Genomic DNA, 25,727 nt, shown 5'->3' with positions numbered 1-25,727 from the left:
CATCCCCCCCAAACGCCGACTGCACTCGCGGACAACATCCCCCCCAAACGCCGACTGCACTCGCGGACAACATCCCCCCCAAACGCCGACTGCACTCGCGGACAACATCCCCCCCAAACGCCGACTGCACTCGCGGACAACATCCCCCCCCAAACGCCGACTGCACTCGCGGACAACATCCCCCCCCAAACGCCGACTGCACTCGCGGACAACCCCCCCCCCCCCAAACGCCGACTGCACTCGCGGACAACCCCCCCCCCCCAAACGCCGACTGCACTCGCGGACAACCTCCCCCCAAACGCCGACTGCACTCGCGGACAACCTCCCCCCAAACGCCGACTGCACTCGCGGACAACCTCCCCCCCAAACGCCGACTGCACTCGCGGACAACCTCCCCCCCAAACGCCGACTGCACTCGCGGACAACCTCCCCCCCAAACGCCGACTGCACTCGCGGACAACCTCCCCCCCAAACGCCGACTGCACTCGCGGACAACCTCCCCCCCAAACGCCGACTGCACTCGCGGACAACCTCCCCCCAAACGCCGACTGCACTCGCGGACAACCTCCCCCCCAAACGCCGACTGCACTCGCGGACAACCTCCCCCCCAAACGCCGACTGCACTCGCGGACAACCTCCCCCCCAAACGCCGACTGCACTCGCGGACAACCTCCCCCCCAAACGCCGACTGCACTCGCGGACAACCTCCCCCCCAAACGCCGACTGCACTCGCGGACAACCTCCCCCCCAAACGCCGACTGCACTCGCGGACAACCTCCCCCCCAAACGCCGACTGCACTCGCGGACAACCTCCCCCCCAAACGCCGACTGCACTCGCGGACAACCTCCCCCCCAAACGCCGACTGTACTCGCGGACAACCTCCCCCCCAAACGCCGACTGTACTCGCGGACAACCTCCCCCCCAAACGCCGACTGTACTCGCGGACAACCTCCCCCCCAAACGCCGACTGTACTCGCGGACAACCTCCCCCCCAAACGCCGACTGTACTCGCGGACAACCTCCCCCCCAAACGCCGACTGTACTCGCGGACAACCTCCCCCCCAAACGCCGACTGTACTCGCGGACAACCTCCGCCCCAAACGCCGACTGTACTCGCGGACAACCTCCGCCCCAAACGCCGACTGTATTCGCGGACAACCTCCGCCCCAAACGCCGACTGTACTCGCGGACAACCTCCGCCCCAAACGCCGACTGTACTCGGGAACAACCTCCCCCCCAAACGCCGACTGTACTCGGGAACAACCTCCCCCAAACGCCGACTGTACTCGGGAACAACCTCCCCCAAACGCCGACTGTATTCGGGAACAACCTTCCCCAAACGCCGACTGTACTCGGGAACAACCTCCCCCAAACGCCGACTGTACTCGGGAACAACCTCCCCCAAACGCCGACTGTACTCGGGAACAACCTCCCCCAAACGCCGACTGTACTCGGGAACAACCTCCCCCAAACGCCGACTGTACTCGGGAACAACCTCCCCCAAACGCCGACTGTACTCGGGAACAACCTCCCCCAAACGCCGACTGTACTCGGGAACAACCTCCCCCAAACGCCGACTGTACTCGGGAACAACCTCCCCCAAACGCCGACTGTACTCGGGAACAACCTCCCCCAAACGCCGACTGTACTCGGGAACAACCTCCCCCAAACGCCGACTGTACTCGGGAACAACCTCCCCCAAACGCCGACTGTACTCGGGAACAACCTCCCTCAAACGCCGACTGTACTCGGGAACAACCTCCCCCAAACGCCGACTGTACTAGGGAACAACATCCCCCAAACGCCGACTGTACTCGGGAACAACATCCCCCAAACGGCGACTGTACTCGGGAACAACATCCTCAAAACGCCGACTGTACAAGTGAACGTCCCTCAATGGCCTCCATCGAAATCAGATTGATTACATCCTGTGTAATCCTCGTTGGCGAAGTTCAGTCGTTGCAATAAAAACCTTTCCTGGAGCCGACCGCGGCATTGATCATGAACTCCTTGCAGCTAGGATCAAGATTAAATTGCATAGCATTAAGAAAGGTGCTCCATTAAGAAAATTCAGTCCCCTAATCATACACTATTGAGGTAGCAAACCGATTCGAACTGCTTGACACATCAGAGACGCATCCAGAGGAACTATGGCATGATATACAATCCACAGTTATGGAAACAGCCAGTAAGCATCTCACCTATAAGAAGCAGAAAAAAATGAAACTATTGGTTGTCTGAGCAAACCCTCAGAATAGCCGGTAAAGGAAGAGCAGCACAGCTGGCCGGTAACAAAGACGAAGTTCTGCAACTAAATGCTGATTTTCAGCGAGCGGCAAGGAAAGACAACGAAATGAACGGGAATGTACATTGCAAACAACTCGAAGCAGAAGCCATGAAAGGCCATATCCGAGGCCTATTCTCAGTCAAGATGGCCGGAAAACCTTTCATGGCATGCAATAACACAAAGGCAAAAATGGGAAGGAACTGAATGACCAACAGAGTATCAAGGATAGGTGGAGGGAATACTCAGGGGAACTATATGCCTGCAACCACATACCTCCACCATTGCATGAGGTGGAGCCTGTGGACTTGGAACCTCCATTATGGTGTCAGAAGTGGTTATGGCAATAAAACAACTAGCCAAAAATAGAGCACCAGGCGTAGATAACACGCCAGCAGAGCTATTGCTGCCAGCAGCAGGGAAAACCATCACAGTGCTGTGCCAAGCAGTATGGGCATCCACACAATGGCCACCAAACTTGAAAAGATCTGTCTTCATCCTTCTACCAAAGAAAGGCGACTTCCAGAATTTCTCCAACTATCGAACAGCCGCCCTTATTCTGCATGCAAGCAAGATCCTTCTCAAAATTATACAGGAAAGACTGAGATCAGTAGTTGAAGCAGCACTCCCTGATGCACAGGCAGGACTCCGGCGAGGACGCGGCACCCGCCGCCATATTGTAAACCTGCGAAGGATCATGGAAAAAGCTCAAGAATACCAAAAGAATATCTATATGTGCTTCATCAACTACATCAAGACCTTGGACTGCGTCGACCACGAAAAGCTATGGCGCGCCCTTTTATAGTCCGTGGGTCCATCTGGGAATTCCCCGTCCCTGAACAAAATGGGAAAGCGGAATCCGCAACGTAGACCATAATCACCTGGATGCCACGGCTACTTACCAATCTTACAGTATATGCCGCATTCTGCAGTTCCACCATTACTTCAAGGACAGAAGTGATGTGTTTGGTTGGGGCTTGTCGTCACTATATGAGCTTATGAATTCAGCAGTAACCCGGCTATTCATTAAGCAAATGTTTGTTTCTTTGAGGCTGCACGCACATGAGCGCAAATCTGACACGATTTCTCAGCATTGCGAAGCGCACAAAACTTGCGCGATTATGAACTCACTTCTTTCGAATGGGGTCATACAGACGATTGATGCGGAGTTAAAAAAAAAAAAAAGTAAAAAAAATAAAATCACTGCATGTCCTATTTTTTTGTGTCCCACGGAACGTATCGCCCATTGTTTTCAATGGGACAATCAAACACGTCTCCTAGCAACATGCGTAAAAAAAGTCGTACCCAATGTAATTACGTATGTGCTGTGCTCCGAACACACCCACAGAAAACAATAGAGCTGAAAGCGCATAATACACTGTAAAATAAAACATGCTGTGTTCTTACTTACGTGCGTAATATACGCAAGTGTGAGTGGAACAATGAAACTGACGCCATCCTCTGTGTATTATACATGCGTAATACACAATTCAAATATGTACAAGCAGTAACAGGTGGCACTACAGAGGCGAAAAGTGCTGGACATCCTAGAGCCTGCAGATTTTCTGCAGCTCTGGATGCGATTGTAGTATAAAGGCTCACTCACTGCGTATTACGAGCGTAAAATCGGCCGTGCACAGAGAACACGCATGTACACGTGTATTTGCCTCGTATGTTAGGACATGCAGTTTTTTTCATGCACGTGGGAAAAACTCCGCGGGTGGCCAATAAAAATCAATGGGCTTTTAATATCCCGTGTGATAAATGTAGGTGATCTATGCCTGTGTGAGGGAGCCCTGAAGCTGGTCATGGGTGTCTGTAGCAGCTGGGAAGGGGGGGTTTGTCAGGGTGGTAACAGCCATCATCCTTCCTACCTTCTCCTCATTGGCGGCCATAAGTGATTCAACGGCTCTCTTCATTTTCTGCACTTCCGTATCTAAATAAAACATAAGACACATCAGAAATTTGCCCAATAATTTACACATCAATGAGGGGAGCAGGTCGCCGCGGGAGGTGGCATTTCTTCAGCTATTTTAGCTTCCCCCTATTAGGCCAATACATTACACTGTAGCAAACAGGATCTGCGCTGCTCATGGGTTCCACTTACACGGACTGCTTAGGTGACACACTATAACAAACCCTCAGTGGTGTGCGGTCCATTTACAGCCATTTTTAGAATGCACAGTAGAGTTGTAATAAGACGTGAGTGCGAACGGACAGACACAAGCAGTCAGCGCACAAATTACACGGTCTTACTTTTCTCCTTCAGGGACCTTACACACGGGACGGATTTTGATATAGAATCGAAAATGTCTTTGGACTCGCTCACATCAGCATTAGGGGAGCAGGAAAACAGCACCCGCAGGCTGAACGGTTCCGTCTTGTGGTGGAACAAAAAGTGCCCAACAGTCCCCCATCGACTATAATGAGGGTCCATCTAACTGCTGGCCGGCAGTCCAGCATTTTCCCGAAGTTTAAAGCACAAAAATGGTTTAGCTTGCTGCGCTATTCTGTTTTCTCTTCTAGTGGAAATCAGCAGTAGACGTTCTGCAGCGAACCTCCAGTGTCGAGGTGAATTAGCCTTAAGGACATTCCATACGGGTCGCAGCGCAATGCGGACTTGGTCAATTAGTGCACATTTTTTGCGCTTTTAACAGCAGATCGTCTTGTGGAATTTATAGCGTCTTTTTCCACAGACTTTAATTGCGGAATTACATCTCCTGTATGTTAGAAATCCGCAGCAACAATTCCACAAGACGTCCTTATTTCTACGGCAGAATTTAATCTTAGAGATTTGAAGTAAAGACGCACGTATTTAAACAGGTGCTGAATTCAAGCCCCACAGGGATAACATTGTGACGCATAAATGTCGGCACAGACCAATTCCATCCGTAGTAGATGTTCCCCGTGTGAACGTACCCCACAACCTGCTGCAGTTCCACAGCTGCGGATTTAGCTGCGTCCTGCAGCATAATTCCGTCCCATGTGAAAGGTCCCCAAGAGGTATTAGGCCCAATGTCCACGGGCGGATCTGGTTGGCGGAATTATGGACGGGGCCGTGGACTCCACGGGAAAGCAGATTTTTAAAAAAAAACCAAACAAACAAAAAACCTCCACTTCGCATGTGCAGAGGGGCACTGGCTGGCGCTTCTGCACACATCAGCAGTGAAGAAAATAGAAGACCCGGACAGGTACACCGTGTCCTCGGGCGCGTGCAGGGTCGGAATTCAATCCGCCAGTGGACATGAGGCCTTAGGCTGCTTCAAAGTTACATCAGTTCTGGGGAAGCTGGTTGACCACCAGTACCGCTCCCATCAAAGAGGCCGTTACTTACAATCAATCAGAAGTCTGGGAAAGCTGGGCAGGAATCCAGGAACTGCAATGGCAGCTATATTTCTTGTCATCCAGCTTTCCTAGGAACAGATAGTAACTGAGCAGTCAAACATGGTGGCTCTCTTTTTACGTTGGGTGACCATTTTCCATTCTACATAATACCAGCAAGAGGGAAACACTCTGTAGGCAGCCAAACATCAAAGCTACTCACTGACTCCCAACACAGATGTACAGACTGCACTATGATGTCAGGAACCCACCCCATAACAACATAGTATTCGAGGCTGAATATAGACAATGTCCATCTAGTTCAGCCATCATTATATTCATGGGTCACCAGAGCCCAATACACAGAACATATACACACTATATGCATTTCCTGTATCTGCTATAACACTGCCCCCTATGTACAAGGATATAACTATTATAATACTGTCCCCTATGTAAAAGAATATAACTACTATAATACTGCCCCCTATGTACAGAATATAACTACTATAATACTGCCCCCTATGTACAAGAATATAACTACTATAATACTGCCCCCTATGTAGAAGAATAAAACTACTATAATACTGCTTCTATGTACAAGAATATAACTACAATAATACTGCTCCCTATGTAGAAGAATATAACTACTATAATACTGTTCCCTATGTACAGGAATAAAACTACTATAATACTGCCCCCTATGTACAAGAATATAACTACTATAATACTGCTCCTATGTACAAGAATATAACTACTATAATACTGCCCCCTATGTAGAAGAATATAACTACTATAATACTACCCCCCTATGTACAAGAATATAACTACTATAATACTGCCCCTATGTGCAAGAATATAACTACTATAATGCTGCCCCTATGTACAAGCATATAACTACTATAATACTGCACCCGATGTACAAGCATATAACTACTATAATACTGACCCCTATGTAGAACAATATAACTACTATAATATTACCCCCTATGTAGAAGAATATAACTACTATAATACTGCCCCCTATGTACAAGAATATAACTACTATAATACTGCCCCCTATGTACAAGACTATAACTACTATAATACTGCCCCCTATGTACAAGAACATAACTACTATAATACTGCCCCCCTATGTACAAGAATATAACTACTATAATACTACCCCCTATGTACAAGAATATAACTACCCCCTATGTACAAGAATATAACTACTATAATACTACCCCCTATGTACAAGAATGTAACTACTTTAATACTATCCCCTATGTAGAAGAATATAACTACTATAATACTGCCCCCTATGTACAAGAATATAACTACTATAATACTGTTCCCTATGTACAGGAATAAAACTACTATAATACTGCCACCAATGTACAAGAATATAACTACTATAATGCTGCCTCCTATGTACAAGAATATAACTACTATAATACTGCCTCCTATATACAAGAATATAACTACTATTATACTGCCCCCTATGTACAAGAATATAACTACTATAATACTGCCCCCTATGTAGAAGAATATAACTACTATAATACTCCCCCCTATATACAAGAATATAACTACTATAATACTGCCCCCTATGTGTGAGTATATGAACACCACTGATATCACTGGCATTGACTGCTGAGCACTAACATACTGTATAATAGCTGCAGTATACACGGCTTCATTTTTCATGCGTCGCCCCCTTTAAATCCTGCTGTCCTCACTGCAGCCCACACAAACGTCCAACGTTCCGGTGATAAACTCCAGGTAGGAGACATAATCCTCACTCTGCTTTGGCGTGACTGACTTCAGAATGAGGGGCACATGTAAGAGGGGCTTTCCATTTTTAAAGGGCACTGACTGATTCAGAAATGGGTGCTCTACAGTCGTATGACCCTTACCCCTGTCAGTGGCCCCTTTACTCTCCGTCAATAGGGGCGCGTCCACATTCTCTTGCAGCTTTTTAATGTCTGATTCTTTCTGCTCCAATTCTTCCTTCAACATGGCAAGTTCATCCTGGAAACGGACGGACAGAACAGTCACTGAAAAAGTCAGGACTTTACAATAAAATTTAAGAAGTTACATAAAATGCTAAAAAAACCCATCCTTTTCGTCTTCTTTTTTCATCTTAATGTGAATTAAGTTTTCTTCTCAGCTCACATCCAGAGCCAAAATCAAAATTCTGCTTGTTTCCTTCTCCCAGAGAGCAGTGCATTGTGGGAGCTGTTAGGTCACTTGTCTGACAAAAGCTGTGAAGCTAAATGTTCCCAAATGTTGTGATTGCAGCTCTGAGTGTGAAGGGACACAAAATAACCCAAACTGTTGCAAAAACAGTAGAACAGAGAATTTACCAAATGAGTCAACTCTGCCAATAAACTAGTACCCATTAAATGACCCCTTCATGTGTCAATCAAGAGAAATAAACTAACCCCGCCCCCCCAGACTCCTCTCAGTTCTACTGTAGGAATGAAATAGGAGGGGCATAGGAGTTATTTTCCAGCGCTATGATTGGCCTTTTTGAGATGGGGGTGTTCAACTGCGCCCTCTACTTCAGAAATATTAGGGCGCTTACTCTTCACTGAATTGTCACCTGTTGGTTAAAAAGTGAACCGGAATTTAGCACTGTACGTTTTTTGTAAAGCATGCTGCATGCATCACTGCACAAACATCGCACAGACCCACACTCGACAAACAGATCCACACAACACGAGAGGCGCCTACTAGTGTTGGGTACGCAGAAGCGACTATTTAGGGCTCCGAAGTAAACCTCAGGATTCGCCGTCCCCATCTATCATACTGTAACACACAAGTAAGAGGAGAAATTAGCTAGTACTTCCCACACTCACTGAGGTCCTCACTGAACTACATGTCCCAGGAATTCTTCGTAACCTATATGCGCTGCCAGACTAGCCGGGACCAGGAGTATACTGCCAACTGCAGTGGGTTTCGCAGTAAGAGCGTGGAGAGTATACTGAGAATGGTGTGATCAAGAAAAAACATCCACGAAAGGGGATCCTGTGCGCGGAAATAACTCAGAGGAGAGGAGGATGTCAGGAATGGTTCTGACTAACAGATGCTGCACAGCAGAAAACAACGGAGATGCTCCAATTAACGTGTCTGAATGCACAACTCGGCGTTTCTTATCACTGACTCAAGGACCATGCAATTGTCATGGTAGCAGAGCTCTATGAGGGCTTGTCTTTTGTGGGGAGAGTTGTAGTTTTTATAGTTACCATTCTGAGGTACATTTGACTTTTGAATTGTTTTTTGTTGTGTTTTTTAATAGGCAAACGAAAGACAAATAGCAATTCTGGCTTTACTTTTTACAATTATTTTTACGGTGTTGACCATGCGCAATACATAAAATATTTTCACTGGGTCGTTATGAACGCGAGTAACACCAATTATGTGCTGCTTTTTAAAAAAATAATTGGGGGTATTTTATCCATTTAAACTCCTGTTTTATGCAGAAAAAGGTGTATTTTTTCAACTAGATTTTTTTCTTTAAATTAAAACTTTATTGCACTTTTTTACGGTGTTTTATGACAAAAGCCTATTAGACTTTGCGAAAGGCGGGCCTAATGGGCCAAATTACATGGCAGACATGGAGGTCTTTGTCTGGCCTCCAGCTGCAATGGGAACCCATTGGTACCTTGCAATTGTACTGTAGGGTGCTGATGGGTGACAGAAAGAGCCCCTCACAGTCATCTGCTCCCATGCTGCAGTTGCTATTGATTGTGGTATGTAAGGGGTTAAATGGGCTGGAATCTGGCTGTTACAGCAGGAGCCTGGCTGTCAGTAGTCACCTAAGCCACTGCCTTATAAAGATGTATGTGCAAGTTTAAAAGACCATTAGTGATGTCAGTAAAAGGTATATTGTGGTCACTAAGGGGTTAAGAGTATGTGTATTTATAAACGATACATTTAGTTCACAGCACACATGCATGCCACTAACAGCAGTACAATGACGTCACACAGCAACGATGGGAACACAGTACTGCTAACGCATGCCCCCTCCAAAAATAAGGAAAGTACAAAGCGAGCAGGGAGATGGGTGGCACCATTGGCTGGTGGTCACGTTCACCGGCAGCGGGCACAACAATCATGCCCAAAGGAGCACACGGCAAAGTCACAGGGAACAACAGAAGCACGTTTCAGGCAACGCTACCGCACCTTCAACGTTTGGCATTTGTGCTCCACCCGCTGCTTCTCATAGTGCATCTGACCCACTTTGATTTTCATACTAGAAAGCTTGGCCATTAAAGACTGGTAACAGAGAGAGCAAAGAGAGAAGGTGGGCACAGAGCAATAGTGCCAGGTACCCCACACACAGAGTCATACCGCCACTCACTACACCAGTCAGGCTACTACATCGCTACTCTCTAGTGATAGGCTGCATGCTCAGTGATGTCACTGCTGCTCTCTAGTGAATGGATAGGCTATATTCTCAGTGATGTCACAACTGCTCTCTACTGAATGACTAGGCTGCATTCTCAGTAATATCACCACTGCTATCTAGTTAATGGATAAGCTGCATTCTTGTGATATCACTACTGCTCTCTAGTGATAGGACAGTGATGTCACCACTGCTCTCTATTGATAGGCTGCATTCTCAGAGATGTTGCCACAGCTCTCTACTGAATGACTAGGCTGCATTCTCAGTGATGTCACCGCTGCTCTCTAGTGAATGGATAGGCTGCATTCTCATTGATGTCACCACTGCTCTTTAGTGATAGGCTGCATTCTCAGTGAGGTCATCGCTGCTCTCTAGTGAAAGGCTGCATTCTCAGTGATGTCTTCGCTGCTCTCTAGTGAGTATACTAAGCCCATGAGTCAGCTGCCTCCAGTCTGCCCTATACACATAGCATAAAGCGGAGCGCGGGATTTCTCTACCTTGGTGGACTTCAGTTTCTTCTCGTGCTGTGTGCGCTCATTCTCCATTTCCACCACTCGCAGTCGCAGATCACTCATCTCCTGTACCAAACCCTGAAGAGAGAGAGAAGTTGCCACGTCAGCAGCTTCACATGCCCAAATGTACAATAACCCCCATCATCCGCTGTGTCAGCACTCTCACCAGTTCAGTGACTGCAAAATCACAAGCCGCTACATCATGCACGTCAAACCGCGCAAATTAGTAACCAACAGAACAGCCAAAGTAGTGGTCACCCAGCTCTCCCAGACTCTGGACTACTTAATGCTAGACTCTGGGAAAGCTGGGTGACTACTTCCACATACAGATCTGTCTCAGAGCCTCCACCGCGGCATGTGTAGAGGAGGGCACGAAGAGTTAACACTCTGTGACGTCGCAAGACACGAGGGGTGCGTGGGGGGGTATTACTTTGTTTTTCTCTGTTTTTATAGGGTAGGGCGTTACCTATATCATCCCGTTTACTTGGGGCTGATGTGGGCGCCGGACGCGGTTGTCCCCATTTGGAAAACAACACTTAAAGGGGAGTGGGTGGTTTCAGGTCAATGAGGGATAATCTTTACAATGAAACGTTTTGCAACTTTCTAATATCTTTGCTTGCTGTCAGTGAAAGGGAACATTCTGGTTTACATTCCAGGAGCAGAAAACTCATCCGGATCAATCGTTTGCTACAATTTATCAGCGCACGGACATCTCTCTTCACATCGTATTATTGCGGTGCAGTGCTGGATCTGATCTGCTTTCCATCATCCATGCAGAAGACCGCAGGAGGACACAACCTGGTAGGCACAAGAGGGTTTAACCCTTTCAAGACCAGATATTTCCCTGTTTTTTATTTTCGTTTTTTCATCCGGGCCTTCCAAGAGCCATTCCTTTTTTTTTACTTTTTTAATCAAAATAGCCATATAAGGGCTCGTATTTTGTAGTTTTTAATGTTACCAGTTCGTGTGACTTTTTGAACGCTTTTTATAAAAAAATTTTCTTGGAGACGATGGAACCGAAATTGCGCAATTCTGACGTTGTTACTTTTTTTTCTCTCCAAGTAGGATAAACAATGTATTAGGTTGATAGCTTTATTTTTATTATTATTAGAAACGTTACAGTTTTTTTCCCCAAACTTTTACCTCCTTTTAATTTTTTTTCCAACAATTAAAACTTTTAGTTATTTTTACTTTTTTTTGTGCCCGTGAGCGACTTGAACTTGTGATCGTTCATACAGTATAATGTAATACCATAGTATTACATTATATCGAATTTTGACAGGTAGTCTATGAAGATGTACCACAGGCAAACCTTCATAGGCATTTATTCATGGCAGCTCTGGGGGGCCCCTGGCTGTCATAGCAACTGAATCGCATTGGGTGGCCATTTGGGACCCCCAAACAACAATTGGGGCATTTAAATGCCATCATCAGAATTGACACTGGCAATTGGAGGGTTAACAGCCACGACCAGCGTTGGAGCTGATCGCGGCTGTGTGTTATTACAGATAGCCGACCCCCTGCCTTGTATGGAACGGGATAAGCTTGCGATCCCACTCCATATAAACCCTGCAAGTCTGGTTGTGTTAAAGGTGCAATCCTACCAAAGCTGGATATCTCCTATCCACAGGATAGGGAATAGCTTACTGTTGTGTGGGGGTCCGACTGCTGGGACTCCTACAGGATAGGGAATAACTAACTGATAGGTGGGGGGGTCCGCCTGCTTGGACGCCCACAGGATAGGGAATAGCTTACTGTTGGGTGGGGGTCTGACTACTGGGACTCCCACAGGATAGGGAGTAGCTTACTGTTTTGTGGGGGTCCGATTACTGGCACTCCCACAGGATAGGGAATAGCTTACTGTTGGGTGGGGGTCCGACTGCTGGCACTCCCACAGGATAGGGAATAGCTTACTGTTGGGTGGGGGTCCGACTGCTGGAGAACGGCTGTCTGGAGAATCTCTGAATGATCAGTGGCTACACATGCACTGCTGCTCCATTGATGTCAATAGGACTGCTGGAGATAGTGGAGCGCATCAACTCTGGCAGCCCATGTATAACCTCCACTCCAGGACGCTCTGGTCGTCCATTCGTAGGATCAGTGGGGCCATCGCTGAACAATAAATTATCCAGATTTCTGGTGGCCATTTTTGGGCAGACCAGCAAGACAGCAGAAACACAGAGGTTAGAGCCCAACACAGGAAGACACATCACATGCTGTGAGTCCGCTGGCACCATGCCACAGTCTAACCGAGCACAGTCACCTCTTGATCGCCATACTGTAACCTCTTTTCTTGAAATAATGCCAACTCCACCTCCAGTTTTTCCATCTGTTGCCTTAACTCCGCTATAATCTTATGCAGAGACTGGATTGTACAAGGAGAAGACGGGAAGAGTCAGGGAAACACAAGACGAACGGAGACGTGCGAGTCAGCAGAGTAATGGCGTTTACTATAGAACTATGGCCGACAACCAATATGGCTGCCAATCAGGCTCCTATACTGGCTCCCAGCAGACCGGGCTGCCTCTGCTCTCCTCTGGTGGCTACTGTAAGACTATAACTCCCATCATACCCCATTCCGTGCGTCCCTCACCTCCGTGTCCTTGTATCGCTCCTCATAATCACTTCTGTTGTTTTCCACAGACGTCAGCTTCAGTTTCAGAGTGGAAATCTCAGACATCAAGTCCAGTTTCTGAGTTTCTAACGACGTCCTGCTTAATAGTTCCTGCAACGGAGAAGAAAAAAAACATTAGGAAGAGGGTCACTGCTCGGAGCAGGCGTTGTACTGGTCATTCAGCAGAATAGTGAGTGCAGCTCTGGAGTACAATACAGGATGTAACTCAGGAGCAGTACAGGATAAGTAATGTATGTACACAATGACTCCACCAGCAGAATAGTGAGTGCAGCTCTGGAGTATAATACAGGATGTAACTCAGGAGCAGTACAGGATAAGTAATGTATGTACACAGTGACTCCACCAGCAGAATAGTAAGTGCAGCTCTGGAGTATAATACAGGATGTAACTCAGGATCAGTATAGGATAAGTAATGTATGTACACAGTGACTCCACCAGCAGAATAGTGAGTGCAGCTCTGGGGTATAATACAGGATGTAACTCAGGAGCAGTACAGGATAAGTAATGTATGGACACAGTGACTCCACCAGCAGAATAGTGAGTGCATCTCTGGAGGAAGGTTGTGTGTCTGAGAGCTCTGCTGGTTCCAGGGTGTGGTCGCAAGAGGCAGGTGTAGCTCTTGCTGGATCCCAGGAGCAGTGCACTATTTCTGGGCTTGTTTGCTATGGAGTCTCGTGCTTCCCCCCCCTGGCTCCGGTCGGGAGGGGGGAAGAATGAACCCCAGGAGGGGAGAGGATCTAGCCGGGGTACAGGCAGCATCACCCAGACTCCCCGGAAGGACGTGGAGCACAGGAAGACCAGAGGCCAAACCAAGAGCAAGGTCAGTGCTGCAAAAGCGCCTACAAGTGCCAGCTGGGGAGAGCATAAGAGGGGTGAATCTGTGACCGCCATGGCGTCTCGGATAGCTGCGAGTTTAAAAGACTTTAAGGAGGTCGGAAAGCAGCTCCAGAAATATCGCAGGGAGCTACAGACTGCCCTCAGCGATTTGGATAAGGCCCCACGGGGAAAGAAGAAAATTACTGCAGCAGAGAGAGTTAAATCCTGGAAGGAGGCAGTAGATTACTACAAGGAGGAGAGGTACAGGATACTGCAAGCCAGCGGCCCATTTAAAGAAAAACTCTTAAATGATGAGCGATTTTCTGGAATGGCGCATGTGAGCAGCGACAGTAGCTCTGATGAGTCGGAGGATCCACAGGAGGGGATGGCGGTATGTTCAGGGGAGCAGCCGTCCCTACAGCAGAGGGGAACTGCAGGGAGCAGCATTCCTGCAGAGCAGGTTAGCCTGCCCCCCACATCGGAGGAGTCCAATGCCGAGGATGCAGACGACGACAGCGACAGCAGCAGCGGTGAGGGGGCCCTCATCATGCAGCAAATCATGCTGCAGGAGTCCCCAGAAAGAATGCACAATATGTACTTTGGTGACGACATGCCTGAAGGAACATCTACGGGCAAAAAGAAACAGAAAAAAAAGATGAAGACCACCGTGCAGGAGAGGTTTGTGTACGTCACCAAGCACTCCGGTCCGGCTGCAAAGTCAGATCGGGGTGCTAGCCCTGGTATACCCCTAGTCCCGGGCTCTGCAGTGGGTCCGGTGCAGGGGACTGGGGAAGAGAGGGTTAATGCGGCCCAAAACGCCATTCCTGCTTGTGCCAGTAGTGGGAATGGAGACGATAAGGAGGCAGAGAAGGTCCGTGGGAAAGATGGAATGAGGGGTCGCGGCCAATCCGGAGGTGCTGGCACTGACGGCTGCCCCCCAGTGGGAGGGTGGGGGGGCAGTCTGGCATCAGGTTCCACCAGTGGCGGCTTGGCTGTCCCTCCTGTGTCCCTAAAACGCCTGTCAGGTGCAGAGGGGGCGCAGTGGGTGGTGGCCAGGCCTGTCAATCCTCCCACACATCATGATAGTATTGCGGTAACATCTAAGCAACTAAAAAGTACAACAAGTCCCAGAATGGCTGGGAAAGTGGGCGAAGCCAGGGCTGCAGAGACGGCTCCTACCGACAATCATACGGGACTTAGGACTGGTTCTGTCGGTCTCCAGCCTCAGCCCGCTGGAAAGTGTACTATTAAAAATAAAAGTGAAGCAGGTCCTGGTCCAGCAAAAGGAAAGAAAGGTGCGAGTGGTGTGATGGATATAACTGCCAGTGCTACCGCTGCCCCTGCTCCCGCAGAGGCTCCAGGAGCTCCGGATGCCCCCAATCCCCCGGGAGGTATGCCACCTTGTGTACGGGTGGGTGGGGCTTCGGGTAGTAGTCAGGGGATGGGCCAGGATCCAGTCACCCCTCCAGCGGCGACAACAGCTGGTAGAAGTTATGCCAGTGTCGCCGCTGGAGGGAGGGGGGATGCGTCCTCCTTGTCTTTGGGCTCTGGGGACGGCGTTTTGCAACAGCGCCTCCTGGAGGCCTTGAGGAGGGGGGAGAGCTTGATGAATGTAGGGGGCAGAGTTGTGGATTTGTCTCTCTGGGTGGAGAGACATGGTCTTGGTGCCTTCCGAGAACAAAGGGGGGAGACTGTTTGGTCCCTGCCGACAACCGGGCAGGACATTGGCCGTAGGAATGTGGCCCGTCTTCAGTGGAGAGGCAATGACGCGTGCCCATCCAGGAGTAAGGTGGTGGAGCTTCTGCTGAAGATGGGTTTCAGGGCAAATGACATCTATGCCCTGATCCATCCTTACGGCACGTCTGAGTTCGACATCAGCTTTGTTCGCCCAGAGGGCCTCGAGCTCTTTTGGGGGAACTACGAGTTGATGAAGGACGAGCCCGGCTGGCGCGGTTTCGCTGCACAAGTGGTAACCCGCCAGACTGGAGTCAAGAGAGTGACCGTTTTGACTCGTAACGAGTCCCTCTCTTGTTACGATATCATGACTTGGATAAGTCGGTACGGAGAGGTGGTGGATATGCCCAATAAGAACCGGTATGAACACGGCATCTGGTCCGGAGCCTGGACGTTTATGGTGAAACTTAAGCGTTCAGGGAATTCGGTGGCCCACATACCATCCGCGGCTTTCCTTGGCAGGGATCGTATCTTGGCCTTCTACCAGGGGCAGCCGAAGCTCTGTCACAAGTGCGGCGACCCCACACATTTGAGTGCAGCCTGTAATGTCATCAAGTGCGCTCTGTGTGGCGAGGTAGGTCATCTTGCGGCATCTTGTACAGAGATTAGGTGTCACCTGTGTGGTGACCTCGGTCACCCATTCAGTCGCTGTCCGCGCTCTTTCGCCAATGCGGTCAGGGCCCCAGTGGAGGAGAGCCATGAGGTTGCTTCTGCAGGGGAGGGGACCAGCAGAGGCGATGGGGCCCAGGAGCCAAGGAAGAACAAACATGCTGGGGCAGCCAAGCTAAGGCGCCAAGAGAAGCGCGGAAGGGGCAGGGAGCTGGTGGAAACCCAGGTGGCAGGTGGGTCAATGCTGGCCCCTGCTCCGGACGCAAATCATGTGGCTGAGGCTCCAGGGGACAGGGAGCTGGATGAGGAGGTCAGGAGGATCCAAAGGCAAGAGGATGCCACTTATTCAGATTCTTCCCACTATGAAAGTGTGGGTGAGGGCAAGGATGAGTGGCAAAAGAAAAAGCGTAAGCAGGGCTCCAAGAAAATGAAAAAAAGGGAAGGGAAATCTTCCCCTGTAACGGGCCAGGTGCAGGAAGGCAATCCAAACTCTCCTCTTGTTGGGCTCTCCAACAGGTACCAAGCTCTCTCGTCCTCGGAGGGAGAGGTGCCTAGGACAAGCGTGGGGTCTACAGGGGGTGCTGAGCCTTCCTCTTGTGGGGGTTTGGTGACCTCCAGGGGGAGGGCTGGCCCAGAGCCCAGTGGCAAGGAGGACGAGGTTGAGGAGCCCCTTGCCATGGACCTTTCAGTGTCCAAGAAACGTGGCAAGGGGTCATCCTCAGACCCTGATGAGAAGGGGGGTGGGAAGAAGAAAGCCATCTAACTCAATCACCAATGATGGCGGCACCCGCTCCGTTGACGCTGGCATCCATTAATGTTGCCAGCATTAAGTCTGATATGGCTAGATTTGCGGCCTTTGATTTTCTCGGCCGCGTTGAAGCCGACATTTTGTTTTTACAAGAGACCAGGCTGCCAAATTTGGCAGCTGTGCATAAGGCAAGGAAGGAATGGAGGTCTGGTCCATCTTACTGGTCTCTTGCGGCCGAGCCATATAGCGGAGTGGCGGTACTTTTTACCGCAGCGGTTGAATGCCGACGGGTTATTGAGTTAGAAATAGGGAGGTGCCTGATCCTGGATGTTCTCATGAAGGGACAAGAGCTTCGGCTAATCAACATCTACGGTCCCCAAACCAAGCGGGACCGCAAGGATCTCTTTATGAGGATCAAGCCGTACCTTTTTTCCAGTCGGCAGGTGATCTTTGGGGGTGACTTTAACGCAGTCACGAGGACCCGTGACAGGGGAGGCTCCCTAGGCAAGCTGACTTATGATAGCGTCGCGCTTAATAGCATAGCTAGCGAAGCTCGCCTGGTGGATGTCCACATCCGGCACACCCCAGGCCACGCGGGTTTCACCTATTATAGAGGCGAGTGCAGGTCTAGAATAGACAGGTTTTATTTGAAGGAGGAAGCCATCTCTTCACCAGTTTCTGTTTGTTGTTGAGGTGGAGTTCTCAGACCACTGTCTGATTTTGTTTTCCCTGAATGTTGCAGAGACCCCCCGGATGGGTAGAGGCTTATGGAGGCTGAATTCATTACTCCTGGAGGAAGCAGAGATAAGACAGTCCTTTGAGGATTTTCTGCAGAGCCAGGTACCATTACTGGATCTTTGTAGCAGTAAGTCAGAGTGGTGGGAGATGTTCAAGATCAGGGCGGCGAGATTCTTCCGCCAGCTCTCTAGCCTCAGGAGCCTGAGTAAGTACCGTCTTTATCAGGGCCTGAGGAGGAAACTCGAGCATCTCGTCTCGACTGGAGGTAGCCGCGAGGAGATCTCCAGAGTGAAGTCTTTGCTCAAAGGGTGCCAGTATAATAGGCACGCATCTTTGGTTTTTGAGAGGGACTTCGGGAAGTACTACTCGCCTGACCCTTACAGAAACTGCAAGATGTCAGTGAATCGTAAAGTTGTCACTGGACTGATCGACGGTACGGGATCTCTGAACAGGTCCAGATCAGGGATTCTGGAAGTCATCAGATCCTTCTACTCGCACCTTTTGGGAAAGAGGGATCTAGATCGAGATGTGATGTCGGCTTTCCTGGCTGAAGCTGTTCCTGAGCCAGGGGATGACATCTCCCTTAATGTTTTGACAGAGGAGATCAACATAGAGGAAGTTAAACTGGCGATTGATGGGCTTGCGCTCAAAAAATCGCCAGGACCGGATGGCTTAACATCTGAGTACTATAAGACCTTTAAGGACCTCTTGAGTCCCCTCTTGACTGAGGTTTTCAATGAGTGTCTTTCCTCGGACACTCTCCCAAAGTCAATGAGGAGGTCGGCTTTGATCCTTCTGTCAAAGGGTAAAGACTCGAGCCGTATTGAGAACTGGCGTCCCATAGCGCTTCTCAATACGGACAGGAAGGTTCTGGCAAAAGTGCTGTTTAATCGGCTGGTCAAGTTTGCACCCCGGCTCCTCTCGGGCACCCAGCATTGCTCTGTTCCAGGCCGTAGCACCTTTAGTGCTGTTCTAGGTGTCCGGGAGGCAGTGGAGCAGGGTAGGGCTGGTCACTGGGAGGGGTACTTGCTGTCCTTGGATCAGGCCAAAGCGTTTGATCGGGTTAATCACGAGTACCTCTGGTCTGTTCTTCTGAGATATGGCCTGCCAGTGGGGTTTGTCAATTGGCTCAAGACATTGTACGCGGGGGCTGAGACTTTCCCGCTAGTGAACGGTTGGGTCGGCCACCCATTTGAGGTGAGGTCTGGCGTCCGTCAGGGTTGTCCTCTGAGCCCCTTGCTGTACGTGTTTGCCATTGATCCTTTCCTTAGGATGATTGATGGTGGGCCTATGGCGGGGGTCGGGATGGATCGGGCGGTGCCGGAAGCCTCCCTCAGGGTGGCAGCGTACGCTGATGACGTCACCGTCTTTGTGTCCTCGAGGGGGGAGGCAGAGTACGTGATGGCAGAGGTGGATCGCTACTCGGAAGCATCCGGGTCCGGCATCAACTGGGATAAGTGCGAAAGTCTCTGGTTAGGAAGGGGAGATCCTACATTTAGTCTCCCGGACACCCTTCCAGTGCCCCAGGACTCGGCTAAAGTTCTCGGCATCAAATTTGGCCGGGGAGATTACCCCATGCAAAATTGGGTGGTCAGGCTCGATGGTGCCACTCAGAAGGTGGCCCAGTGGAAGGGTTGGTCTTTGACCCTTCGGGAAAGGGTTAACCTGATCAAAACATACCTGCTCCCTTTATTCATCTACCTGGGCAGCGTATGCATTTTGCCAGAACCTCTCTGGACCCGGGTCTACAACCTGTTCTTCCTAATGTTGTGGGGGAACAGGTTGAACCTAATTAGGAGAGATGTCACATATCGCACGAGGAGACTAGGGGGGTTAGCTATGGACAACCCCGTGGTGTTTCTCGTAAACACCTTTGTTAAGATCAATATAGGCAACCTCTGGCAAGAGAGGGCTCCTCCGTGGGTATTCTCCTGTTGGGGATGGCTTCGGCCTTTCTTCCAGGAATGGGAGACAGGAGGGCGAGTGAAGGATCTTCGCACGCCGCACGGGCATCTTCCGGCTTACGCTACCGTGGTTCTGAAGATGATACGTCGGTGGGGTCTGGGGATGTGGGAGATCAGAACTCTGTCGAGAAAACTCCTCGATAAGAGGGTTCTGTTGACCCATTTCCAGAAGCCCCTGGCGCTCAAGGACTGCCCAAGTCGGGACCTGGAGGGAGGGTTACGTTTATTGAATTCTGACAGGATCCCCTTGAAGTTTTGGGACTTGACTTGGCGCTGTTTCCACGGGAGACTGTATGTAAGGGGCAACTTGAAGAGCAGGCCTCTGGTGGATAGGGGTTGCCCCCGCCAGGAGTGCAGCAACGTACTGGAAAGCATGGAGCATTTCCTGCTTCAGTGTCCCTTTAATACAGAGGTGTACAAATGGGTGGGAGCCTCCATTGGTTGGCCCAGGTTGGCACGCCTCTCGTATGCGGAATGGGTCTATGGGGCATTCGGGGACCTTGGTCGCAGGGACCGGTGCACTTTATTCTTAGTCAGCCTAGTGGTCAGGTTTCACATTTGGAACGCACGGTGTCTAGTTTCGACGGAAGAGAAAATCCTCCCCGTGGATGAGGTGAATAGAAACATCCTTGGTGACCTGGTGAAGGTGCGCTTTCTGGATTATGAGAGGTTGGGTACGACTAAGGCCTCTCTCCTATGGAGAGGGTTTGTATTTCGTTAGGGACAGTCTTCTTATTGTTAGGGTCTTTGTAGGGACAGAATAGGGAGAGGTAGGGACAGTTTTCTCTGAGGGTAAGTTTTAGGGAAGGAGTAGGGACATTGTAGGGACAGATTAACTATAGGGATAGTTTTTCTATTTGGTCGGTGCCCGGCTTATCATATCCAGTCCTTGTGGAGGGCTGAGTGTGACACTAGTAGAGTTTTGTTTTCGGTCAAAGATCAGGTATGTACGGCTGCAGGTAACTGAACCTTAGGCTTTCGGGTATTAATGTGTAGTGTTGGTTTGTAGTTGTGTGGTATAAGATATGTTATGTTATGTTATGTTTTGTTTTGTATATAGGGTGAGGGGTTATAGATAGGTTGGGTGGGGGTTTATTGCGGGGAGGGGGGGGGGGGGGATTTATGCATCAGCCGTAGCTTGACACGTCCCGGACAATGAACACTGGGCACGGACTGTTGGTGCGGGCGTGGCCCTCAGGCTGCGGCGGGCAGGGTGTGTATGCGGTGCAGCTCGGCTCGTCCTGGACATAGACATTGAGCACGGACTTGGGATGCAGGCGTGGCTCCCGTGGCTGCACCGTAGGGGGTTGTTTGGGGTGTGTGGTGGTTTGGTCAGGATATAGGGTTAGTTTAGGATTATGTAAGGTTTTATTCTTTAGGTGGTGGGCATTAAAAAAAAAAAAAAAAAAAAAATAATTTTTGGGTGGTTCTTATTGCTATTACTTTTGTTATTGTTGTTTGCATTATTGTTATTATATAATTGCTTCGGTTATTAGTCGTTTTCTTTCTTCTTTTTTGGGATTTCTGGCTGGATCCTGTGAGTTAGGGATGTTTTCTTACATGTGGGTATATTGTTATATGTAGTATGTAGTGTATATGTATTGGTGAGGATGAGTGAGTGTAGTTTTGGAGTGCAGGTTGGTGTAGTGTGCTGTGTGTATTGTTTGGACCAGATGGACCTTTTGCTTTTGTTCCTTTGTCCTGAAGTAAGGCAAAGTACAGTTAACACAAGTGAAGATTTGGTTTTGTTTTATGTTTACGTCTTATGCCAAGTGAGCGATATTTATGTTCTGTTTATTGGTATGTTTTTCACTTTTATAATAAAAAGATCTACAGGATGTAACCCAGGAGTAGTACAGGATAAGTAATGTATGTACACAGTGACTCCAGCAGCAGAATAGTGAGTGCAGCTCTGGAGTATAATACAGGATGTAACTCAGGAGCAGTAAAAGATAATTAATGTATGTACTTAGTGACTCCACCAGCAGAATAGGGAGTGCATCTCTGGAGTAAGGCTGTGTGTTGGAGAGCTCTGCTGGTTTCAGGGTGTGGTCGCAAGAGGAAGGTGTAGCTCTTGCTGGATCCCAGGAGCAGTGCACTGTTTTTGGATCCGTTTGCTATGGAGTCCCGTGTTTCTCCCCACCCCCGTCTCCGGTCGGGAGGGGGGAGGAATGAACCCCAGGAGGGGAGAGGATCTAGCCGGGGTACAGGCAGCGTCACCCAGACTCCTCAGAAGGACGTGGAGCACAGGAAGACCAGAAGCCAAACCAAGAGCAAGGTCAGTGCTGCAAAGGCACCTACAAGTGCCAGCTGGGGAGAACACAAGAGGGGTGAATCCGTTACTGCCATGGCGTCTCGGATAGCTGCGAGTTTGAAAGACTTTAAGGAGGTTGGAAAGCAGCTCCAAAAATATCGCGGGGAGCTACAGACTGCCCTCAGCGATTTGGATAAGGCCCCACATGGAAAGAAAAAAATTACTGCAGCGGAGAGAGTTAAATCCTGCAAGGAGGCAGTAGATTACTACAAGGAGGAGAGGTACAGGATACTGCAGGCCAGCGGCCCATTTAAAGAAAAACTCTTAAACGATGAGCGATTTTCTGGAATGGCGCACGTGAGCAGCGACAGCAGCTCTGATGAGTCAGAGGATGCACAAGAGGGGATGCCAGTATGCTCAGGGGAGCAGCCCTCCCTACAGCAGAGGGGAACTGCAGGGAGCAGCATTCCTGCTGAGCAGGTTAGCCTGCCCCCCACATCGGAGGACTCCAGTGCTGAGGACGCAGACGACGACAGCAGCAGCGGTGAGGGGGCCCTCATAATGCAGTAAATTATGCAGCAGGAGTCCCCAGAAAGGATGCAGAACATGTATTTTGGTGACAACCTGCCTGAAGGAACATCTGCGGGCAAAAAGAAACAAACAAAAAAAAAAGATAAAGAAGACCACCGTACAAGAGAAGTTTGTGTACGTCACCAAGCACTCCGGTCCGGCTGCGAAGTCAGATCGGGGTGCTAGCCCTGGTATACCCCTAGTCCCGGGCTCTGCAGTGGGTCCAGTGCAGGGGACTGGGGAAGAGAGGGTTAATGCGGCCCAAAACTCCATTTCTGCTTGTGCCAGTAGTGGGAATGAAGGCGAAAAGGAGGCAGAGAAGGTTCGTGGGAAAGATGGAATGAGGGGTCGCGGCCAATCCGGAGGTGCTGGCGCTGATGGCAGCCCCCCAGTGGGGGGGGGGGGGGGGGGGGGGGGGGGGCAGTCCGGCGTCAGGTTCCACCAGCAGCGGCTTGGCTGTCCCTCCTGTGTCCCTAAAACGCCTGTCAGGTGTAGAGGGGGCGCAGTGGGTGGTGGCCAAGTCTGCCGGTCCTCCCACCCATCATAACGGTAAAGTAATAAAAAATAAGCAGGTAAAAAGAACTGCAACTCCCAGAATGACCGGGAAAATGGACGGAGCTAGAGCTGCAGAGACAGCTCCTACAGAGCATAATGTTGGACTTAAGGCTAATTCTTTCAGTGCTGGTCTCCAGCCTCATCCAGCTGGAAAGTGTAGCATTAAGAAAAAAGGTGAAGCAGGTTCTGGTCCAGCAAAAGCGGAGAAATGTATGAATGATGTGAATGAGACAACCGTTAGTGCTGCTCCTGCTCCTGCTCCCGCAGAGGCTCCGGATGCCCCCAATCCCCCGGGAGGTATGCCATCAGCTGTACAGGAGGGTGGGGCTTCGGGTAGTAGTCATGGGATGGGCCAGGATCCAGTCACCCCTCCAGCGGCGACAACAGCTGGTAGAAGTTATGCCAGTGTCGCCGCTGGAGGGGGGATGCGTCCTCCTTGTCTTTGGGCTCTGGGGACGGCGTTTTGCAACGGCGCCTCCTGGAGGCCTTGAGGAGGGGGGAGAGCTCGATGAATGTAGGGGGCAGAGTTGTGGATTTGTCTCTCTGGGTGGAGAGACATGGTCTTGGTGCCTTCCGAGAACAAAGGGGGGAGACCGTCTGGTCCCTGCCGACAACCGGGCAGGACATTGGCCGTAGGAATGTGGCTCGTCTTCAGTGGAGAGGCAATGACGCGTGCCCATCCAGGAGTAAGGTGGTGGAGCTTCTGCTGAAGATGGGTTTCAGGGCAAATGACATCTATGCCCTGATCCATCCTTACGGCACGTCTGAGTTCGACATCAGCTTTGTTCGCCCAGAGGGCCTCGAGCTCTTTTGGGGGAACTACGAGTTGATGAAGGACGAGCCCGGCTGGCGCGGTTTCGCTGCACAAGTGGTAACCCGCCAGACTGGAGTCAAGAGAGTGACCGTTTTGACTCGTAACGAGTCCCTCTCTTGTTACGATATCATGACTTGGATAAGTCGGTACGGAGAGGTGGTGGATATGCCCAATAAGAACCGGGACGAACACGGCATCTGGTCCGGAGCCTGGACGTTTATGGTGAAACTTAAGCGTTCAGGGAATTCGGTGGCCCACATACCATCCGCGGCCTTCCTTGGCAAGGATCGTATCTTGGCCTTCTACCAGGGGCAGCCAAAGCTCTGTCACAAGTGCGGCGACCCCACACACTTGAGTGCCGCCTGTAGTCATCAAGTGCGCTGTGTGGCGAGGTAGGTCATCTTGCGGCATCTTGTACAGAAATTAGGTGTCACCTGTGTGGTGACCTCGGTCACCCATTCAGTCGCTGTCCGCGCGCTCTTTCGCCAATGCGGTCAGGGCCCCAGCGGAGAAGAGCCATGAGGTTGCTTCTGCAGGGGAGGGGACCAGCAGAGGCGATGGAGCCCAGGAGCCAAGGAAGAACAAATATGCTGGGGCAGCCAAGCTAAGGCGCCAAGAGAAGCGCGGAAGGGGCAGGGAGCTGGTGGAAACCCAGGTGGCAGGTGGGTCAATGCTGGCCCCTGCTTCCGACGCAAATCATGTGGCTGAGGCTCCAGGGGACAGGGAGCTGGATGAGGAGGCCAGGAGGATCCAAAGGGAAGAGGATGCCACTTATTCAGATTCTTCCCACTATGAAAGTGTGGGTGAGGGCAAGGATGAGTGGCAAAAGAAAAAGCGCAAGCAGGGCTCCAAGAAAATGAAAAAAAGGGAAGGGAAATCTTCCCCTGCAATGGGCCAGGTGCAGGAAGGCAATCCAAACTCTCCTCTTGTTGAGCTCTCCAACAGGTACCAAGCTCTCTCGTCCTCGGAGGAGGCAGAGGTGTCTAGGACAAGCGTGGGGCCTACAGGGGGTGCTGAGCCTTCCTCTTGTGGGGGTTTGGTGACTTCCAGGGGGAGGGCTGGCCCAGAGCCCAGTGGCAAGGAGGACGAGGTTGAGGAGCCCCTTGCCATGGACCTTTCAGTGTCCAAGAAACGTGGCAAGGGGTCATCCTCAGACCCTGATGAGAAGGGGGATGGGAAGAAGAAAGCCATCTTACTTAATCACCAATGATGGCGGCACCCGCTCCGTTGACGCTGGCATCCATTAATGTTGCCAGCATTAAATCTGATATGGCTAGATTCGAGGCCTTTGATTTTCTCGGCCGCGTTGAAGCCGACATTTTGTTTTTGTAAGAGACCAGGCTGCCAAATTTGGCAGCTGTGCATAAGGCAAGGAGGGAATGGAGGTCTGGTCCATCTTACTGGTCTCTTGCGGCCGAGCCATATAGCGGAGTGGCGGTACTTTTTACCGCAGCGGTTGAATGCCGACGGGTTATCGAGTTAGAAATAGGGAGGTGCCTGATCCTGGATATTCTCATGAAGGGACAAGAGCTTTGGCTAATCAACATCTATGGTCCCCAAAGCAAGCGGGACCGCAAGGATCTCTTTATGAGGATCAAACCGTACCTTTTTACCAGTCGGCAGGTGATCTTTGGGGGTAACTTTAACGCAGTCACAAGGACCCGTGACAGGGGAGGTTCCCTAGGCAAGCTGACTTATGATAGCGTTGCGCTTAATAGCATAGCTAGCGAAGCTCGCCTGGTGGATGTCCACATCCGGCACACCCCAGGCCACGCGGGT

At 50.2% G+C, this 25,727-nt stretch overlaps 1 protein-coding gene across 13 annotated transcripts in view; it reads right to left on the bottom strand.

Annotated features, from left to right (window-relative positions):
- Positions 1 to 25,727, bottom strand: part of PPFIBP1 (PPFIA binding protein 1) — a 112,159-nt gene that overhangs the window by 37,280 nt on the left and 49,152 nt on the right. For 4 of the 13 annotated variants that reach the window (XM_066590845.1, XM_066590848.1, XM_066590847.1 and 1 more), the window contains exons 6-11: positions 13,105 to 13,236; positions 12,775 to 12,876; positions 10,497 to 10,589; positions 9,777 to 9,869; positions 7,505 to 7,619; positions 4,160 to 4,221 (exon numbers count right to left, since the gene is read on the bottom strand). In XM_066590845.1, the coding sequence (XP_066446942.1) occupies positions 4,160 to 4,221; positions 7,505 to 7,619; positions 9,777 to 9,869; positions 10,497 to 10,589; positions 12,775 to 12,876; positions 13,105 to 13,236 (597 nt within the window). The remainder of the gene's footprint in view (positions 1 to 4,159; positions 4,222 to 7,504; positions 7,620 to 9,776; positions 9,870 to 10,496; positions 10,590 to 12,774; positions 12,877 to 13,104; positions 13,237 to 25,727) is intronic. The other 9 variants (XM_066590852.1, XM_066590857.1, XM_066590853.1 and 6 more) reach the window with 4 other exon arrangements.

The sequence above is a fragment of the Eleutherodactylus coqui genome, chromosome 2 (genome assembly GCF_035609145.1).
Source record: "Eleutherodactylus coqui strain aEleCoq1 chromosome 2, aEleCoq1.hap1, whole genome shotgun sequence".
In the NCBI taxonomy this organism is placed as follows: domain Eukaryota; kingdom Metazoa; phylum Chordata; class Amphibia; order Anura; family Eleutherodactylidae; genus Eleutherodactylus; species Eleutherodactylus coqui.
The sequence above is the reverse complement of the archived record's forward strand: the minus strand, read 5'-3'. Positions and strand labels throughout refer to the sequence as shown.